This window comes from Apus apus, chromosome 14 (assembly GCF_020740795.1).
Source record: "Apus apus isolate bApuApu2 chromosome 14, bApuApu2.pri.cur, whole genome shotgun sequence".
Classification (NCBI taxonomy): Eukaryota; Metazoa; Chordata; class Aves; order Apodiformes; family Apodidae; genus Apus; species Apus apus.
In genome coordinates, this window is record NC_067295.1 from 1,179,535 (window position 1) to 1,195,365 (window position 15,831).

Sequence of the window (15,831 nt, forward strand, 5' to 3'; positions counted from 1 at the left end):
TGAGGGAGGCAGGGAAGCCCAGGGGAGCACCAGACAGCTCTCATTTGACACATAACCAGCTGAGCCTGTCAGCAAGGGGGTCCTGGTAACACCTACCATGCCATCATCCTCGTCCCGTGGGGAGTAGGTGAGTGTGCTGGAGGAGGATGGGGTCCGGCGATGCTGTTTAAAGGTGTTGGTCCCGTCAGCTTTAAATCAAATAGGAAAAAATAAAAGCAAGCATTTAGGCTCCTCAGTAACACTTCTGAGCTACTGGTCAGTGTAGCTTTAAGTGTTCCTTGAAAAAGGAAAAGCGTAGGGATTCCCCAGCTCCAGTTCTTGACCTGGACATGTCATTGCTGGCAGAACAATCCCCATCTCCGAGAACTTGCTGAAATGCAGGAGGCTCCTCAGACGTAGCTGGCCCAGAAAAGAGCACAGAGAATATTCTACCAGCTCCATAGGTTAAAAACACTATTAAAAGGGAACACTATACTCTCACATATTTCAGTCATCAAGAAAAACTGCTTTGATCAAGGGAGGTCTGTATATTCTTGCAACACTAAATTAAACTGGAGATATTTGTATAAAGATGGTATTACTGACTTACATAAGAAGTTGAACGTAAATATTCAGAGCCCAGCCTTTTAAAGTCCAGAGTCCAGTACAAAAGTAACCCAAGTATCTCCCCAAGTAGATGTTCAGTTTCTTATCTAAATTATTGTCAAGTGCCAGTTTATCTTCACTAAATTAAGGGTATTTTCATATGAAATCAGGCCTCTTCCTACATTCACACCATGCATCAGGGCTCAGACTCCTCACCTGCTGGGCTTTGAGGAACAGAGCAGAAGAATTTTAAAAGAGCAGCTACACTTGCATCCCCTCCTATCCTAGTTCTTGCATCCCCTCCTGTCCAAGTTAAAAATGGCCATGGGGGTTTTACCAAAGTGCCCAGAGTGACTTGCAGTCGGGGAGAGAGTGAAGGTGGGAATTTCAGCACTGGAAATGGTTGCCTGAGAAGTCAGAGAGATAAATAAGATTTGGGGCTGAGCTCTGTGTCCCACCCTTTTGTACTATCCTAATTCCAGCAAGGGCTTCCCAGTGGTACTGTTAAGTCTGCCTAAAGGGAGCATGTATCTGTGGAGCTCATTCCCTGAGCATCAGATGCCACGACTGAACAACACATGGGCTGCATAGCACTAAAAGCAGCACCTCAGCACCTGCCTGCAGTGAACAGAGTGATCCTCCCAACAGCTTTAGGATCTGTACAACAGCAGCAGCAGAACTGGTAGGAATCACACACAGTGCTGTGGGGAGAAGCTCTGTGTATGAAATACACTCACCCTTGGTGATGGTTGTCACAGCAGAATAGGCTGGCCCAAAAGTTGTTTCCATTCTTGTCTGAAACAGTGACAAAACACAAGTCAGTGGGTAGCACCACAGCACAGCCCACAGGCTTGTCACCTGTCCTGGACTGGTGAAAAACACATACATACATACACATTCTCAACTTTTATCTGTGGATATTGTGATTTTTAAGAGGCAAGAAAGTACCATACTTTCAAAAGCCATCTTCACTTTCTCAAATGAAAGGGTGAGAGCACAGGAAGCAGCCCCAGCCACTGCCCACACCCCCAAGCCTCACCCCGTTGGTGTTTTCAGAAGCAGTGATGCTTGTTGTGCCACTGGAGAAACGATTGTAGCGAGAGCTCTTGTTTGAGCTCATAATCTAGGCCAGCATTTGTTAGTCATGGGAAGTTTGCTCTGTGGAAGAAGAAGGACAGAAAGAGAGTTTTAAGTTCATGGTACATATTTTCCTGGGCTCAGAGAACAATCTCCTGCAGCACTAAGTCTGAGTACTTAACCTAAGCTCACATAAACCTGGATTTTCAGAAGCAAGTGGCAAGGTCAAAGTCAGGCTCCTTCAAATCATTCCTAAATGAGTGTTCAGCATTTTTAAAAATGAGATTATCTTTTAAAATACCTCCTTAATCACTCAAATGCTGAAATACCCACAATCATTAGCTGCTTTTACAACTGTTTTACTGGCACACGAGACTTCTCAGGAGATTACTCTAAGACAGACAGCATCCCACTGGTCACGATACACATCAGCCTCTTCCCCAGTTGTGACCAACAGCCCCAGCCCTGGAAGCTCTGCAGCCTCATCAGCTGGGGTGGCAGAAAGGGATCCCTCCAAGGGAGCCCCTTTCCCAGCCAGGCTGTGCAGAGCTTCCCAACAGTTCCAGCCAAGGAAACCAAAGCCTAAACTTCCTTGCACACACAAAACTTGAGGCTGCCACATACTCAAAAGTGTGATTAGCACAGGCCTCGTCCTGTTCTGGGGATGAACTAGGGGGCAGTTTTGCTATTTCATTCAAAAGCCCTGGGCTGTACTGCTGAACACAAAAGCCAGGACTAGATCTGAGCAGAAAGCAAAACCCCCTCATTTTATTTGGTTATGTTTCCATTAAAGGAGTTCTTTCCAGCACAGTCTGAGTTATGTAGTCTAGGAAACCATGAAAGCCACCTTACTTCAAGTAGCACATTTGTGACTCTGAATCTCAGTGCCATTTTCTGCTCAGAAAAAAAACCAGCAAAGACTCAATCATCACCCAGAAAGAGAAACCTTCTCCCCCCAGAAGCCAGCAGAGGGGCTCATTTCCATCTCTCCATTGTTTACACAGTTTTTTACAGGGTTCCAGTTTGCAAAGTCAAGTATTACACAATAATAATCTGCAGAAACACATGGGGTTTGCTTTCTTTAACCTCTGTTGAAACCTGATTCTGGCTTCAGGGCACAAAGTTGCACTGTTGTCCCAGAAAATCTGGCAAGATGCTCCCCAGGAGTCTCCTTCTGGGCCAGGATATCCATAGGAAGGGGCTGCACCTCCTCTCTGCCATTCCATGGAGATGCTTTTGGCTTGAGCAAAAGTTTCCATCAGACAAAACAAGGGTTCAGCAGGGCACTGAGCTCTCCTCCTAAGCTGCCCCTCCATCCCACAGGCTGCTCCAGTTTGCCCAAGGAGACAGGAACCCTGTGTTTCAGGAATCAGCTTCTTGGGAAGGATCCTGACTAAGACACCCCTTTCTGTCCAAGGCACAGTTAAGACTTGGCACTCTCACTGTCAGCAGCAGAGTCCAAGGAATAAACAGACAACTGCAGTGAGGACAGACAGGCCAAAAATGGTTTACTAAGATACCACCAAAATCCTTTCTGCAGGACAAGAGCCAACCACCAGCAAAAGGTGCCCTGGAAGGACAGATGCCTGCGACCAGCCCAGGCTGAGCTCCTGGTCCCTTGCAGACATGTGCCTGCTTCTGGCCCCAGCCAAGATAGCACTGCTCTGGCCAGGATTTCCCTCTCCTGCTGCTCACATTTTCAACTTCTGGGATGTAAAGTGACTTGGGTGTTCCTGGCAATTGGTTTTCTCTTATCTTAGGGTGACACATCCTAAGTTTCCAAGCTCTTCATAAAGGAGACCACTGTTCTCTCTACAGAAAGAGGAACTGATGCTCACAGAGAGACACAGTCACACAAGGCAGCTGTGGCCTGGGACTTGCCCAGGGCCTCCTCAGTGCCAGCCCAAGAGCACACCCACCTCTGGGGTCAGCCCCAGCAGGAGGCTGCCTGCACTCAGGGCTGGCCATGTTCTGCACCACATTTAAAACACCACCAAGGTGATAATCAAAATGTCCTCAGCCAATGATCTGCTAAGGACCAGTGGTTCAGCCATCCCTGACACAGCACTTGGTGTTCCTTGCTGCAGCTCTTTACTGGACAACTGTCTGGCAGCCAGCTGACAGCAGCAGCACAGCCAAGGATTCACTATGCAGGTCTGAACTGTCAGAAAAAGTTACAATCTAAAACAAACAAAGAAAAAACCCCAACCAAAAACCTAACAAACAAGAGCCTGAAAAAACAAACTCAAGACCATCTTAAAAACAGGGATCTGGATAATGTTTTCCACACATTTGAAAGCACTGTCCTGGCTGTTTGCAAATGCCAGATCCCTCAGGAGATGCTAAGCAGAGTTGCTGGAGTCCTCTCAAGAACAGCAGGAACGAAGCAGTGCTGTGCTGCTGCATCATGGAGACCTGCCGAGTTTAAAGCTGGGCTCCAGGATCCTTGGTCCCTTTCAGTGGTGCCTGAAAGCACAGACAGCAGGAGGCCTGGGAGGGTGGGGGAGAGGGCAGACAGAGCTTTTGGGGAACACACTGGCCGTGTGTTACCATAAGATCTGAATCCCACTCAGCCCTTCACGACCTTGGGCAAGTCCCTGGAGCTCTGCTTCCCCTGCACAGCTCTCCTTAGTTTGCCTTTTCCACCCAGCTTATCTGGACAACAAAGCCTAAATATCTCTAGATATCTGGCACAAAAGGGTCTACACCTCAGCTGGGGCCTCCAGATGACGCAGTGCTCATAAATAATGTATAGCAAGTGCTTCATGAGTGGTGACACAAAGTGCCACACTTCTGTGATTCCATGGTTGCATTATCCCAGGCATGTATCCCTACAGTTCCCCTATGGAACAACAGAGCCAAGCTCACCATCTCCCATGGAGAAGGGATGCAGCATCATCCTCCTCTGATGTTAGGGCAGAAATAGAGGGACTGGCTTTTCAGAAAGGCTAGGAATTCATGATTCCTTCCTCAGAGAACCTCAGCAGCACCTCTCCAAACACCCTCTGTCTACTCACAAGGGAAGGGCAGGGCTGTGCTCCCACCTCACCAGTCAGAGACCATTAAGGGAACCTGGCATATCAAATATTCCTACTGGGTTTTAAGACAAACAATCACTCCCAGATGGAAAAAGAGGAAGCCCATCCTTATGGAGGATTGTGGGCTGCCTGCAGACTCAGGCAAAAGCTTCATCTCTTCTCATTTTCAGGGTATTGCCTTCAAACATAACAGACAGAGACTCAAAAAAGCATCAGAGAAGCACTCACTGTGGAGCACAATGAGACAGGGAAATGCTAGAAGGAGGACAACTAACAGTTTGAGTAGCTTTGTTATATCATCAAACACAGGATCAGGCATGCAACAAACAGTAACACAGGCACTTGAGCTGCTGCAGCCAGTGAGTTATGGCCTGTCAGCCATGGATGAGTACAACCCTTTCAATAACTGCCTTTGAAATCTCTGTGTGGGCTTTGAGATGACCACCGTGGTGGCTCTCAGGGTGACACAGCAGGCCAAAGAACCACTTTCTGCTGAGAGGCATTGAGGAGGCACTCCAGCTTCACCCTGTCCCAAAGCCCCACTGAAACAGATGCAGAATGCCTTCCAACTTCAACAGATCTTGGACAAATCCAAAGCAAGGAAGGGGATATGGGCTGGTAGACAGGGATTTTCTATTCATTGTTTATAATCATGTCCTGTGCTCTGCAGTGTGGCTGAGCAACCTACCTGCAAGCAGCAGCAGGGAGCCTGCTTCGTGTCTGCTCTGCACAGAAACCAGAGGAATGCCAGCAACGGAAACCATGTGGAGAGGAACATCAGCCAGGCTGCAGAACACCAGCCACCACATGAATACCTGATTTCAGCCCAAATCTCTGCAACCACCACATACAGGAAGCATTTAAACAGAGCAGACACCTCTCTACAGCACTGTCTGACAGCTCCTTCACATCTCAAACAGTCTCCCAAAAGGTATCAAGACAGGCCTTTTTCAACAGACATCAAAGCAGTTAAAAGGAGGCAGAAAAGAGCTGATGTTGTCAGCACTGATACCAGCTTCCTACAGCACTTGCAAAAATCTCCACCAGATCTCTGAACCTCGGCTTGCCAACTGAACCCTGCCAGCTACACTGTCCTGTGCTCCTGGGTGGCTGATGTCCCTCCCTGGGCCACAGCAGCTCCTGTCCCTGCTCTGAGTGCAGGCAGAGCTCCACAGCCCGGGGACTCCGAGCAGAACGGCCTGAGGAGGCAGCGACGATGACACAGTGAAGGATCAAATATTTCATGTTACAAAACATGTGTGCTCTGTGACCTAGAAGGAAAACTAAGATTTACTGGAAATCACAAAATCCTTTGGGCTGCTAAGTCCTTCTCAGATGACCAAACACAAAGGGGCTCCAGAAATCCCCTGAGCATCTCCAACAGCTCCCACAGAGCAGCAGGTCAAAAAACCTCATGCTGGAAATATTCTTCTGATTTTCCAGCCTAGGACTCTACAGGGTCAGGTTATGATTCACAGCAAAACGGGCTGTGAAGGACCCTGACATCTGCAGTGGGTGGACAGGTTCCCTCTGCTCAAACATACAAGAACTGTTGAAAGAACTTGCGTGTCCCAGCAGGACGGGGCTGCCCTCTGAACTGGAGAGGGTGGACCCACAGATCTGGAGATCACCTCAGGAACCCAGCCTGGGATCCAGACTCTCCTTGACCAGGGTTATTTTTTTTTTTAAATTATTATTATTTTGCAACTTTAGTGGTTTTGACAGTAGAAAAAGAGGGGGAAAAATCTACCCTGAAAAAAGGAAGCTGTGGGGACTCACTATGTGTGAAATCACAGGGCTGATAGTAACCAGATGGGAGGGGGGGAAGGGCAGGTTTATTTGCACAACATGGGGAACAACTGAGGCTTCTGAGACTCAGCGAGAAGAAAAGCCTTAAAAATCCTACTTTAGTACTCCAGGCAAGGAAAAACCCAACCACCAGGAGTTGCAGAGACAGCTGGGGAAAGCAGTGCTCCTTCTCCTCACCACAGAGGCCAAGAGGATCAGCAACAAAGCAGTTTTCTGCCAGCTGTTCCACCCAGCTGCCAGCCCCACCCGTGCACCTCACAGCCGGGAGGAGTCACCCCCGGATCTGTGGCCTGGTGAATCCTTTGGCCTGTGCTGAAGAGTTTGCCCACAAGAGGGGTCTGGTGGGCCTGGCACGGTTCTCCCTTGCACTCAGCAAAAGATCCTTGCAACCACCCTCAAGGCTTTGAGGGGGCATATGGCATGAGGAGAAGGGATGGCAGAGTATCCCATCCTTAATAAACATCACAACACCTGCCTGGTCCCCATTTGGAGCCAGTTCCTAAAGCAGGAACCATGCTCCTGCAGGCAGGATGGCACTGCTGGGGTTTGTGCTCAGGCTGCTCTCCAGTGCCAGACACAGGCATGGCATCAGGCTCAGCAGGTGAAGTGTGGCACCTGTGGGGTGCACTTGCCAGACCAATACAGTGTGCCAAGAGCCCCACGAGCAACTCTACTTCACACCATCAACAGCCCATAAAGCTCAGCAACATGACCTGCATCTACTTTGCTGTTCTTTTTTCCCCTCCCTCAGTTCACCAAAGCCATCTGAAAGGTTATCCACTCCCAGGGAACCTGCTGGGCTGCCTGAACCCCACACAGCAGCAGTGTCTGCTGGGCAGCAAGGCCAGTGCCTGCAGCTGCCCTCCTGGGAAGAGCAGGCAGGGCTATCCTGCCCTGGCTGGGAACAGGCTGTAGATGACATGAACTTCTTTATTTCATAGCCTGGGTATTTCTGATGTAAGACACAAGCTTCTGCTCTTACACCACAGCCGGAATAGGAAGGGCTGCACATCTGAGAGTACTGGCAGATCCCTGGGGAAATGCTCTTACAAGCACCCCATGCTGCTCCAGCAGCCCAGGAACAGGGACAAGGGAAAAGCAAGGGGAGCAGGTGCTGTGAGCAGGGGTGCGTGTCTCTGGGCTGCATCCCTTGCTCTGCTCCACCACAACCTCTCACACACCCAGGGCTGGAGGGGGAGGTATCAGGGTGAGTAAACCCAGCCCCATTTGGGCAGGCTCTGTCCACCTTGTCCTTCTGCAGCACCAAGGTGTTGTCCACACCTTCTATCCATGGCTCACAACAACATGCAAGGGAACATTTCAGACTAGAGACAAGACTCATCAGCTCAAATGCCAACTCTTGCACAGAGACAACCGTGGCACAGTCATGCTGTCTTTCTTGATCAAGTGTCTCTGGTGGAAGCTTCTCTCCTTGCAGAAGTGTGTGTGTGACCTGCATTAACAAGGCTAAAGAACTTGGTGACAAGGACTATCAGCATCTGGTCTGACTTGTAAAACATGGGCTGTAAGAATGCGTGTGAGCTACAGCAGATCACCAAGACAGACATCCTACAGATATCACCAGACAGGAAGCAGAAGGTGGAGCTCAGTGCCCACTCCTCAGGTTAGAGCAAACTAAGCAAGCATTCCCCCAAGAACCACTGCTGAATCAGCTTTTCCAAGTTCATTGGGGAAGACACTGAATTAAGAGTGAGCAGAGAAATCACCAAGTTTGCAGATGACAACAGGTTCATCTGAGTAGTCAAATACCATGTTGATGGTGGGGAATTCAACAAGTTGCCCATGAAAAACAAACTAATGGGCCATTCTCATCCCACCCTTGGCTGGTCATTTACTGAAGTTCAAAAGCCTGCTCTCAGCTGGCCTGGGAAAGGAGTTAAGCACCAATAAAAGCATTTAGTTTTCAGCAGACACTGCATCCCCTACCCCCCAAGGAAGCCAGAGGAACACTTGTCTCACCTGCTGCATTCCACTCTCCTGGAGCTGCCCTGCTAGACCCAAGGAAATCAAAGTTTCTTCTCTACTTTGTTCCTCAGTTGCTGGGCAGTCACTGAGGGCTTTTCAGACTGCTTTGCCTCCTGGGTGGCTGCACTGCCCTGGGAAGGTTTAACCACTCCTATCGCATTATGGGATTCCTCCAGATTAAAGTCATAAGAAACCTGAGCCCATAATCATTACTCAAAACGCTCAAAGTATCACTTCCACCCCCTGCTCCCCCACCAACATACTCCAGAGCTTCGAAACTTCACGACATGCTCTTGCTTGCCCTCTGCAATTAGACCATTTTAAAGAGTCATCTGAAATGCATCAACTCCTTCACCAAAAAAAAAAATATCCAGTACATTTCAGTCACCTGATCCTTTTTTTGTTCAGTTTCCTTGGACTTTGCTACTGAGAACAAGCAGGAGAGCAGAAGGTGTGACAGCTACACTCACTGCTAGGAAGTGTTAACCAGAGACTGAGAAAGGGAGAAAATTGTTCCAGGGAGCACATGAGCTGGGCAAAATATGATGAACTAGTGATGCCCTAGATATCTATCAACTAGTTTACCAACTTTGATAATCATTCCTTGATTCTGAAAGAAATCAGGGGATGTGGACATTTCCAGCATGCCAAGTCTACTGACAACTTCCAAAGCACTACTCAGTGTCCCACAGCCACCTAACACCACAGAAGGAAAGTCACGTTTACTTTTCTCCCTCAATGTACCAGTGGCATCTGTGCTGTGCCCCCCAGGAGTCAGGATGCAAGGGAGGGGCAGGCAGAGGTACCGCCCCTTCGCACAAACTCAGCTTCTTTGCTCACACCTTCTCCTAAAGAATCTCAAGGATTTCCTATTTCTGAAACCACCAGAAGCAACCTCAGAAAACCCTCCAGTGTGGCTGCCCAGTCAGGTGTTAAATGTCCTTGCAAAGGTCACTCTGAAGGATCACAAAATCAGCACCACACAGCTCTGGCTAGCATCAGGTACCCACTTCGAAACCTGGGTTGGATTTCAGATGCCTCCTGCTTTTTGACTAAGATCTGGACACACGGATGAAAACAGTTCCTCCCTCACGCCTGCCTGTGACTGTTGCAACACGGCAGCCTCTGGGGAACACTGCTGACACAGCCTGACATCCCACACCCAGGGCAAACGCTTTTCCTTGGGGGAACTCACCACCGGCCATCCCAGCTGGCACGGAGCAGCAAAGCCCAGCAAGATGCCACCATGAGCAAGTTCCCAAGCTGTGGGCAGGCTTTTCCTCGGTCAAAATGTCTCTTCTGCTATCTGTGTGTGTGTGTGTGTGTGTGTGTTTGTGTGACTCCTCAGTGATGCAAACAGAAAGGCACGCAGAGCAGTGGGCGATATGTAAATTCAGCTGGAAAATCCCAGAGCTCAGCCAGTCTCCCCACTGCCTCTGCCCTGACTGCCCCAGACTCAGGAGGTTTAGTCTGAAGCAGCACAACCACTTTCTCAGAACTCACAGACTGATTCTTCTGATCAGAGAGACCTCCAGGGACAGGATGGTCCATTACTCACTTTTAAAGGGAATTTGATTTTCTCACCCTCTTCAGACAGGTCCCAAGCTGCTCATACTGGGGCAATTTAGCAAACAGCAACTCAGCTTTTGCTTGTAGAGACAATCCTGGGAAACCCAGTGAACAGAGAATTGCCACAAAAAGGCAGAGCTTTCCTGGGCCAGTGAGCAGGGCTCGGCTGGGAGATGGGCACTGGTGCTGGGGGACTGCTACTGCCAGGACTGCCAGCCCAGGCAGGAGAACAACGTGCTTTCATGGAAGAGGCTCTCCCAGGAGCTGGCACTGCACCAGGAGCTCTCATCTTGCTCCAGGACCCAATACACCAGGACCCAACACCCCTCCTTGCAGCTTTTACACCTCACTGAGAGCAGCAAGGGAACTCTCACAGAGCTCTGAACTTGGGCTAAAGGCAGAGAAGGAGCAGGCTGGAAATGGGTATACTGGCGTTCTGCTGCCCTGCACTGCTGGGGAGGCTGCCGAGCTGGAAAAAAAGGCACCACGTCCCTTCTGGGAGCAACCACCCACCTCCTGCCTTGCTCCAGGGAGTTGCTACATTCCCCCCAAACCACCGTGCCCGTATGTGCCTCATCATGCCCGTGGCAAAGGAGCAGAGCCAGAGAAGGGAAGACAAGGAGCATAAAAATCCGGAGGGAAGAGCTCGGACAGACTGAACATGTCCACATAATTGAGCTGGTGAAACCAGGAAGGACTTCCCCACAAAGGCCTCTCCCCTGGCACTGCTGGGCTTGGCTGGGACAAGCTGAGGGGCGGGTACCACCATGCCCCAGAACAGGGCACAGCTGAAAAGGGCTGGGAAGGTCCCATGGGGCAGGGAAGTGCTCGGCCCATGAGGTGCCAAGTGCTGAACAGCTGAAGCTGCACAGCCCTCAGCACAGCCCAGGAGCAGCCCTGGAGCCCACGGACATCCCTGCAGCTCCAGCCACAGAGCTGGGCTTCCCTTCCCCAGGAAGGGAGGGTGTGACTGCAGAAGGGCTCCAGCCAGGGGACATGAACACACCAGTGTTGTTTCACAAATGGCTTAAGGTCAGCCAAGGCTGCACTGCCCCTGGAACAGGCAGCTGGGGCCCAGCCCCACCACCCTCACAGCAATGAGTGGCTGGTGTCTCTGTGTGCCCCTTTGGGTGAGGAAAACAAACTGCTTGAAAACTATGGATTTGGGTTTGTTTTTTTTTCCTTGGGTTCAGTCACCACAGTGACAATTCATGTTTGGATGTTATCAGAGAAGCTACCTGCATTCCCTGATGGAATGTCCTGGTCACTCCAGTTCAGCTTTAGGTTTCCCACTGCCACTTGGTAAAATTTCACCTCCTTCATGGTGAAATGTTCTTTCTGCAGAGAGTTCCACTGCAAGCCATCTGCTGCTGCAGCAATCCCAAAGGCAAAGCTGGAGCTACCTGCATTGCTATGGCTGGGTTGGCCCTGGCCTTCCTCAGCAGGGCCCAGGGTGGGAGACCCCAGGACTTGAAGGGGAACCTAGCAGACTGCTGACAGCTCCTGGCTCCTACAGGAAATCCCAAAGCCCTTTGGTCTCCTATTCCCCAGGTGTGCAATGAGGGCAGCACTGTTGTTCTCCTGCTCCATGTCCATGGTGGTGCTCAGCTCCTTGGCCTCATGCTCAGCACTCATCTGTACAGTGCCCAACCCAACGCAGCCCAGTGTTTGATGGTGCATTGAGTTATCTCCACCATAACATGCTTTCTGTGAAGGACCTCCTCCCCTGCACACCTCCCAGGGAGCTGTGTAAAGGCTGTCATGGATGTGGTTGACTTTCTCACACCCTTTCCCTAAGCAAGGGCGTTCTGGAACCACGCTGCACCCACGCAGCCCTCTCCCACAAACCCAACAAACGTCATCACCACTGGCAAATGCTCACAGCCAAAAGGCAACAGCTGCTTAGCAGGAACACTAACTGGTTAATACAGACTGCAAATAATTCATCACTGGGGTGAAATCGCCCAGGGGGGCAAAATTAAAGTGCTGGAAATGAAACAAAGCATTTGGCAACACTGCCAAAGTTAAAAAAATAACTGCCGGGCCAGAGTTCTCACAATAGGTACAACCCAGGGGGCACAACAGCCTGGACCTGGCTACACAGGTACCAGACCCAGCTAACTCAGGGACCAGCTTCCTTCTGACACCTGCGGGCCCCAGCAGAGCTGCTGTCTTTGCTACCAATGTAGCTCAAAAGCAAGTTGGACTGAAAGGAAGTCCTCACTCCTGGTTTCCTCACAATACAACAGGATCCTCAGGTCACAGTCATGGACTGAACAGGAGAAAAGTGTTTGACAGCAAGCCTGGCAGCAGAATAAGGGAGAACTAAACAGCATGTTTGAAGTGAGAAGACAAGAGTGCAGCTCCAGTGCCTGCCCAGAGATGTGCATTGTCTCAGGGTGGTTATGGAGATCATCACCAAACACCCTATATTGTGCAAGCTGTGAAACCCAAGCATGAGGGAAGGAGATTAATGGGGAAGCAAGACAGAAGCATCAGCAACACGTGTCCCAAGCTGGACGAATAATGGAGCAGGAAAATATAAAAGTAAGGATGCCCTGCAGGAAGGTACATCAAACAGCAAGGGAAAGGCGGCTGGGGCAGAGGGCAGAAGACACGGATGGGATCCACCACGGACCCAACAACACAGGAGGCAACACACGAGCTCCTCTGTGCACCTGAACAATCGCGCTGGCACCTGCACGGAGTGGAGAAACAAAAATCCAAGCTGCCCGGGCGAAGGGGATGAGAACAAACGGCGCAAGGGAAGGGGACGACGAACAGAAGCCGCAGCAGCCCGAGCTGCCCCAGGCAGCCCCGCAGCGCCCGGGGAGCTACCGCGGGCACCGCCTCAGGACGGGGCTGCCCGGGGGCCGCGGGGAGCCCGCAGCCCGGCGCCCCCGGCCCTCCCCGGCCCCGCTCAGCCCGGCCCTTCCCCTCAGGGCTGCCTCAGCCCCGGGCTCCCCTCAGCCCAGCCCCGCCCCGCCCGTACCTGGCGGCAGCAGCGGCGGCCGGAGCGCCGGTGCCCGGCCCCGGCACATCGCGACCCGGGCCTGCTTCCCTCTCGCCCAGCGGCTCCGCCGCCGCCCGCGCCGGAAGCCCCGCGCTCCTCGGGACTTGTAGTCCGACGCGCCGCCTGCCGCCCGCTCCTCGCAGCGCCCCCGCCGCGCCGGGACTACAACTCCCAGCAGCCCCTGCTGAGCGCTGATTGGCGCTCCCCGGTCACTGGGTCTTACAACCGCCGTTGCTAGTGGCCTGGCCCGGCCTCCTCCAGGGGCCAATCAGAGGACCGCACGCCCTGCCTCGGGCCACGCTGCGCCGCGCGGCGCCATTGGACGGAGGAACTGCGGTGTCCAATCAGCGCGGGAGGGTGATCACGCCGAGCGCCCCCCATTGGCCGTGTCCGCAGGCAGTCTGGCCAATCACGACGCGGGGGAAGCTATAAAGGCTGCGGCGGGGCGTGCGCCGGGCCTTTCCGGGCACGAGGTGAGCGGGGCGGGCGCTCCCGGGGCGGCTCCCGGGGCGGGCGGGCCGGGGATGAGCGCGATCATCTTTCTGACACCTCGTCTGAGGGCGGCGGGCGGCCGCGGCCCCTGCTGACGATGCGCGGCTGAGGCCCGAGGGAGCGGCGGCGGGGCCGGGCGGGGCGGGGCGGCCTTCTCTTACCCTCTGCTTTCTGTCTCAGGGACCGGCGGGAACGGGACGGGCGGCCCGAGGGCCGGAGCGGGCGGTGGAGGAGCCCGGCGCCCTTCCCGGGGTGCCCCGCCGTGCTGGAGCCGCGTTCCGGGCTGGGGACACGGGCACCGGGCGTGCCCGGCAGGTACCGCCGCCGCCTGCAGCCGCGGGGAGGGCGCGGGCGGGGGGCGGGCTGGGCTGCCCCGGCGCTGCTGCGGCCCGGGCACCGCGCGGGACGCAGCTCCGGGCTTGGGGCAGGTCCCCTTGGTAACAACCCCGGTGCGAGGTTGTGTAGATCTCTTAAACTTCGGACTCCTTCAGGCTGACTGGCCTTTCGGAACTTAGCGAGGTGTCCTGGTCGTGTTCTTGCCGCCGCTTCCGAAGTTCAGCCTTGCAGTTCTTGCTGCTGCATCTCCACTTGGGCTGCTGTGCTTTGGCAATGCGATGGATGAATAAAGTTTCTCAAATACTTACTTTCAGTCTGTTCTTCACAAATCGCGCGGGTTGCGTGTGAAACCACAAAGCAGCTTGGCCTTTGGGCACCGCTTGTGCTGCCGCTCGGAGCTCGGGCGGCGGTGCTGGGGGAGCCCGGGCTGGTGCTGGGAGGAGCAGGTTCCAGACCGAGCTTTGCCCTTTGAGGAGTTAAGCAGCGTGGGGACGTGAGACAATCAATGCCATTTTAGCCGCAAAGATTATTAAAAAAAAAAAATATTTATTAACAGGAATGAAACAAAAGCTGTAAAACGAGCCAGCAAAAATGAGAAGTTGCACGTGATGTCCTCGGGCCTAAACGAGCGCACGGAACAATTAACTCCGTCACTTGGTGGCGGTAAAGGCCCGTGTAGAACATGATCAATTAGCCGGAGGAGGAGCTTTAGGGCACGGTCAGTGCAGGGACTGGGAGAGAAGGGCTGAGTCTGGCTCAAAGTTTAGGTCCAACACCCCAAACGTCGCTGCTGTGGCAGAATTGGCTCCCAGCAGGCATATTTAAATTAATTCGAAGACTAGCGTTTACATCTGCCTTACTTAATTCATAAATTAGTTTTGGTCCCAGACTGGAGTGAAGGAGTTGCCAGCTTTTTCTTCAGGACAGGGAGATGGAAAGCTCTGCCCAGAGAGGGAGGGCAGCAATCTGATGGGAGCATGAGGAACACTGCTGCTTCTTTTTGCCTCCTTGCTGCTCGGGACTAGAGAAAAATCCCACTCCCTTTTTTTCGTAGCCTACAGCCCAGGAGTGTGGGGGTGGCTGTAGGACCAGCAGCTGCATGTGGGAGGCCCCAGGTTGAGGAGCAGCCACGGGAGCACTGAGGCCAAACAATCCAAATTCAAATTTGTCCTTAAAACTGCAGCTTAAAAAAAGGATAAGATAAGAAAAAAAGCCAAATACCTGACATGGACCAAAGGGGTGAGGAGTCCACTGAAGAGAGCTGGCAGGAGAGCCTGAAGCCTGCAAAATCAATGGCTACAGCATCCCCTGGCTTCCCTCAGTTACAGAGCTGTCCCAGGAGAACTTTGAAGATATCAAAGCATTGTTGCAGTCTGAAAACGCTATCACACTGACACAAAGGTATTTAGAATAAGCTGCAATATATTCTTTCTTCTCAGTTAAAGTACTAGAAACAGCAGTAGTGAGAGAACAGAAGCCTTTCCTGAGCAGATCAGCACTCAGGAGGCTGCAGGGCCAGGCCAGCAGGAGCTCCCTCCCACAGCCAAGCACTTGTCTTCTGCAGGGGAGAGGAGGAACCTTCATCCAGGAGGTGTGTTACACCACGCAAAGTGAGCAACCACAAGAGTGGCTGTCTTGCAAACAAGTCTCCTGCGTGTGCCAGACCAGGGCTCTGAACAACTGAATTCCAGGTACATGGGGAAAAAAAAGGAATTTGGGACTTTTTCCTACCGAGGTGCTTGGTGGGGAGAAGGCGCTTGCACCCCTTGTTCACACCATGATTCCTACTGACATGAAAGCAGCCTTGTAACGCCTCTGGCTGCTGCTGAGCAGGTGGAGACAGCCAGGCCCACCCACTGCCTGGAAGGAGCCAGATCCCTGTCCCTTCCTGAACACCCACCTCCCACCCACACTGGGATGAGCGGC

General features: G+C 52.4%; 1 protein-coding gene across 1 annotated transcript in view; it reads right to left on the reverse strand.

Annotated features, from left to right (window-relative positions):
• TRAF7 (TNF receptor associated factor 7) overlaps nt 1-13,144 on the reverse strand; it is a 32,506-nt gene extending 19,362 nt beyond the window's left edge. The window contains exons 1-4 of the mRNA XM_051632387.1: nt 13,057-13,144; nt 1,625-1,743; nt 1,323-1,380; nt 97-188 (exon numbers count right to left, since the gene is read on the reverse strand). Of these exons, the coding sequence (XP_051488347.1) occupies nt 97-188; nt 1,323-1,380; nt 1,625-1,705 (231 nt within the window). The 5' untranslated portion in view covers nt 1,706-1,743; nt 13,057-13,144. The remainder of the gene's footprint in view (nt 1-96; nt 189-1,322; nt 1,381-1,624; nt 1,744-13,056) is intronic.
• Between the last annotated feature and the right edge of the window lie 2,687 nt (nt 13,145-15,831).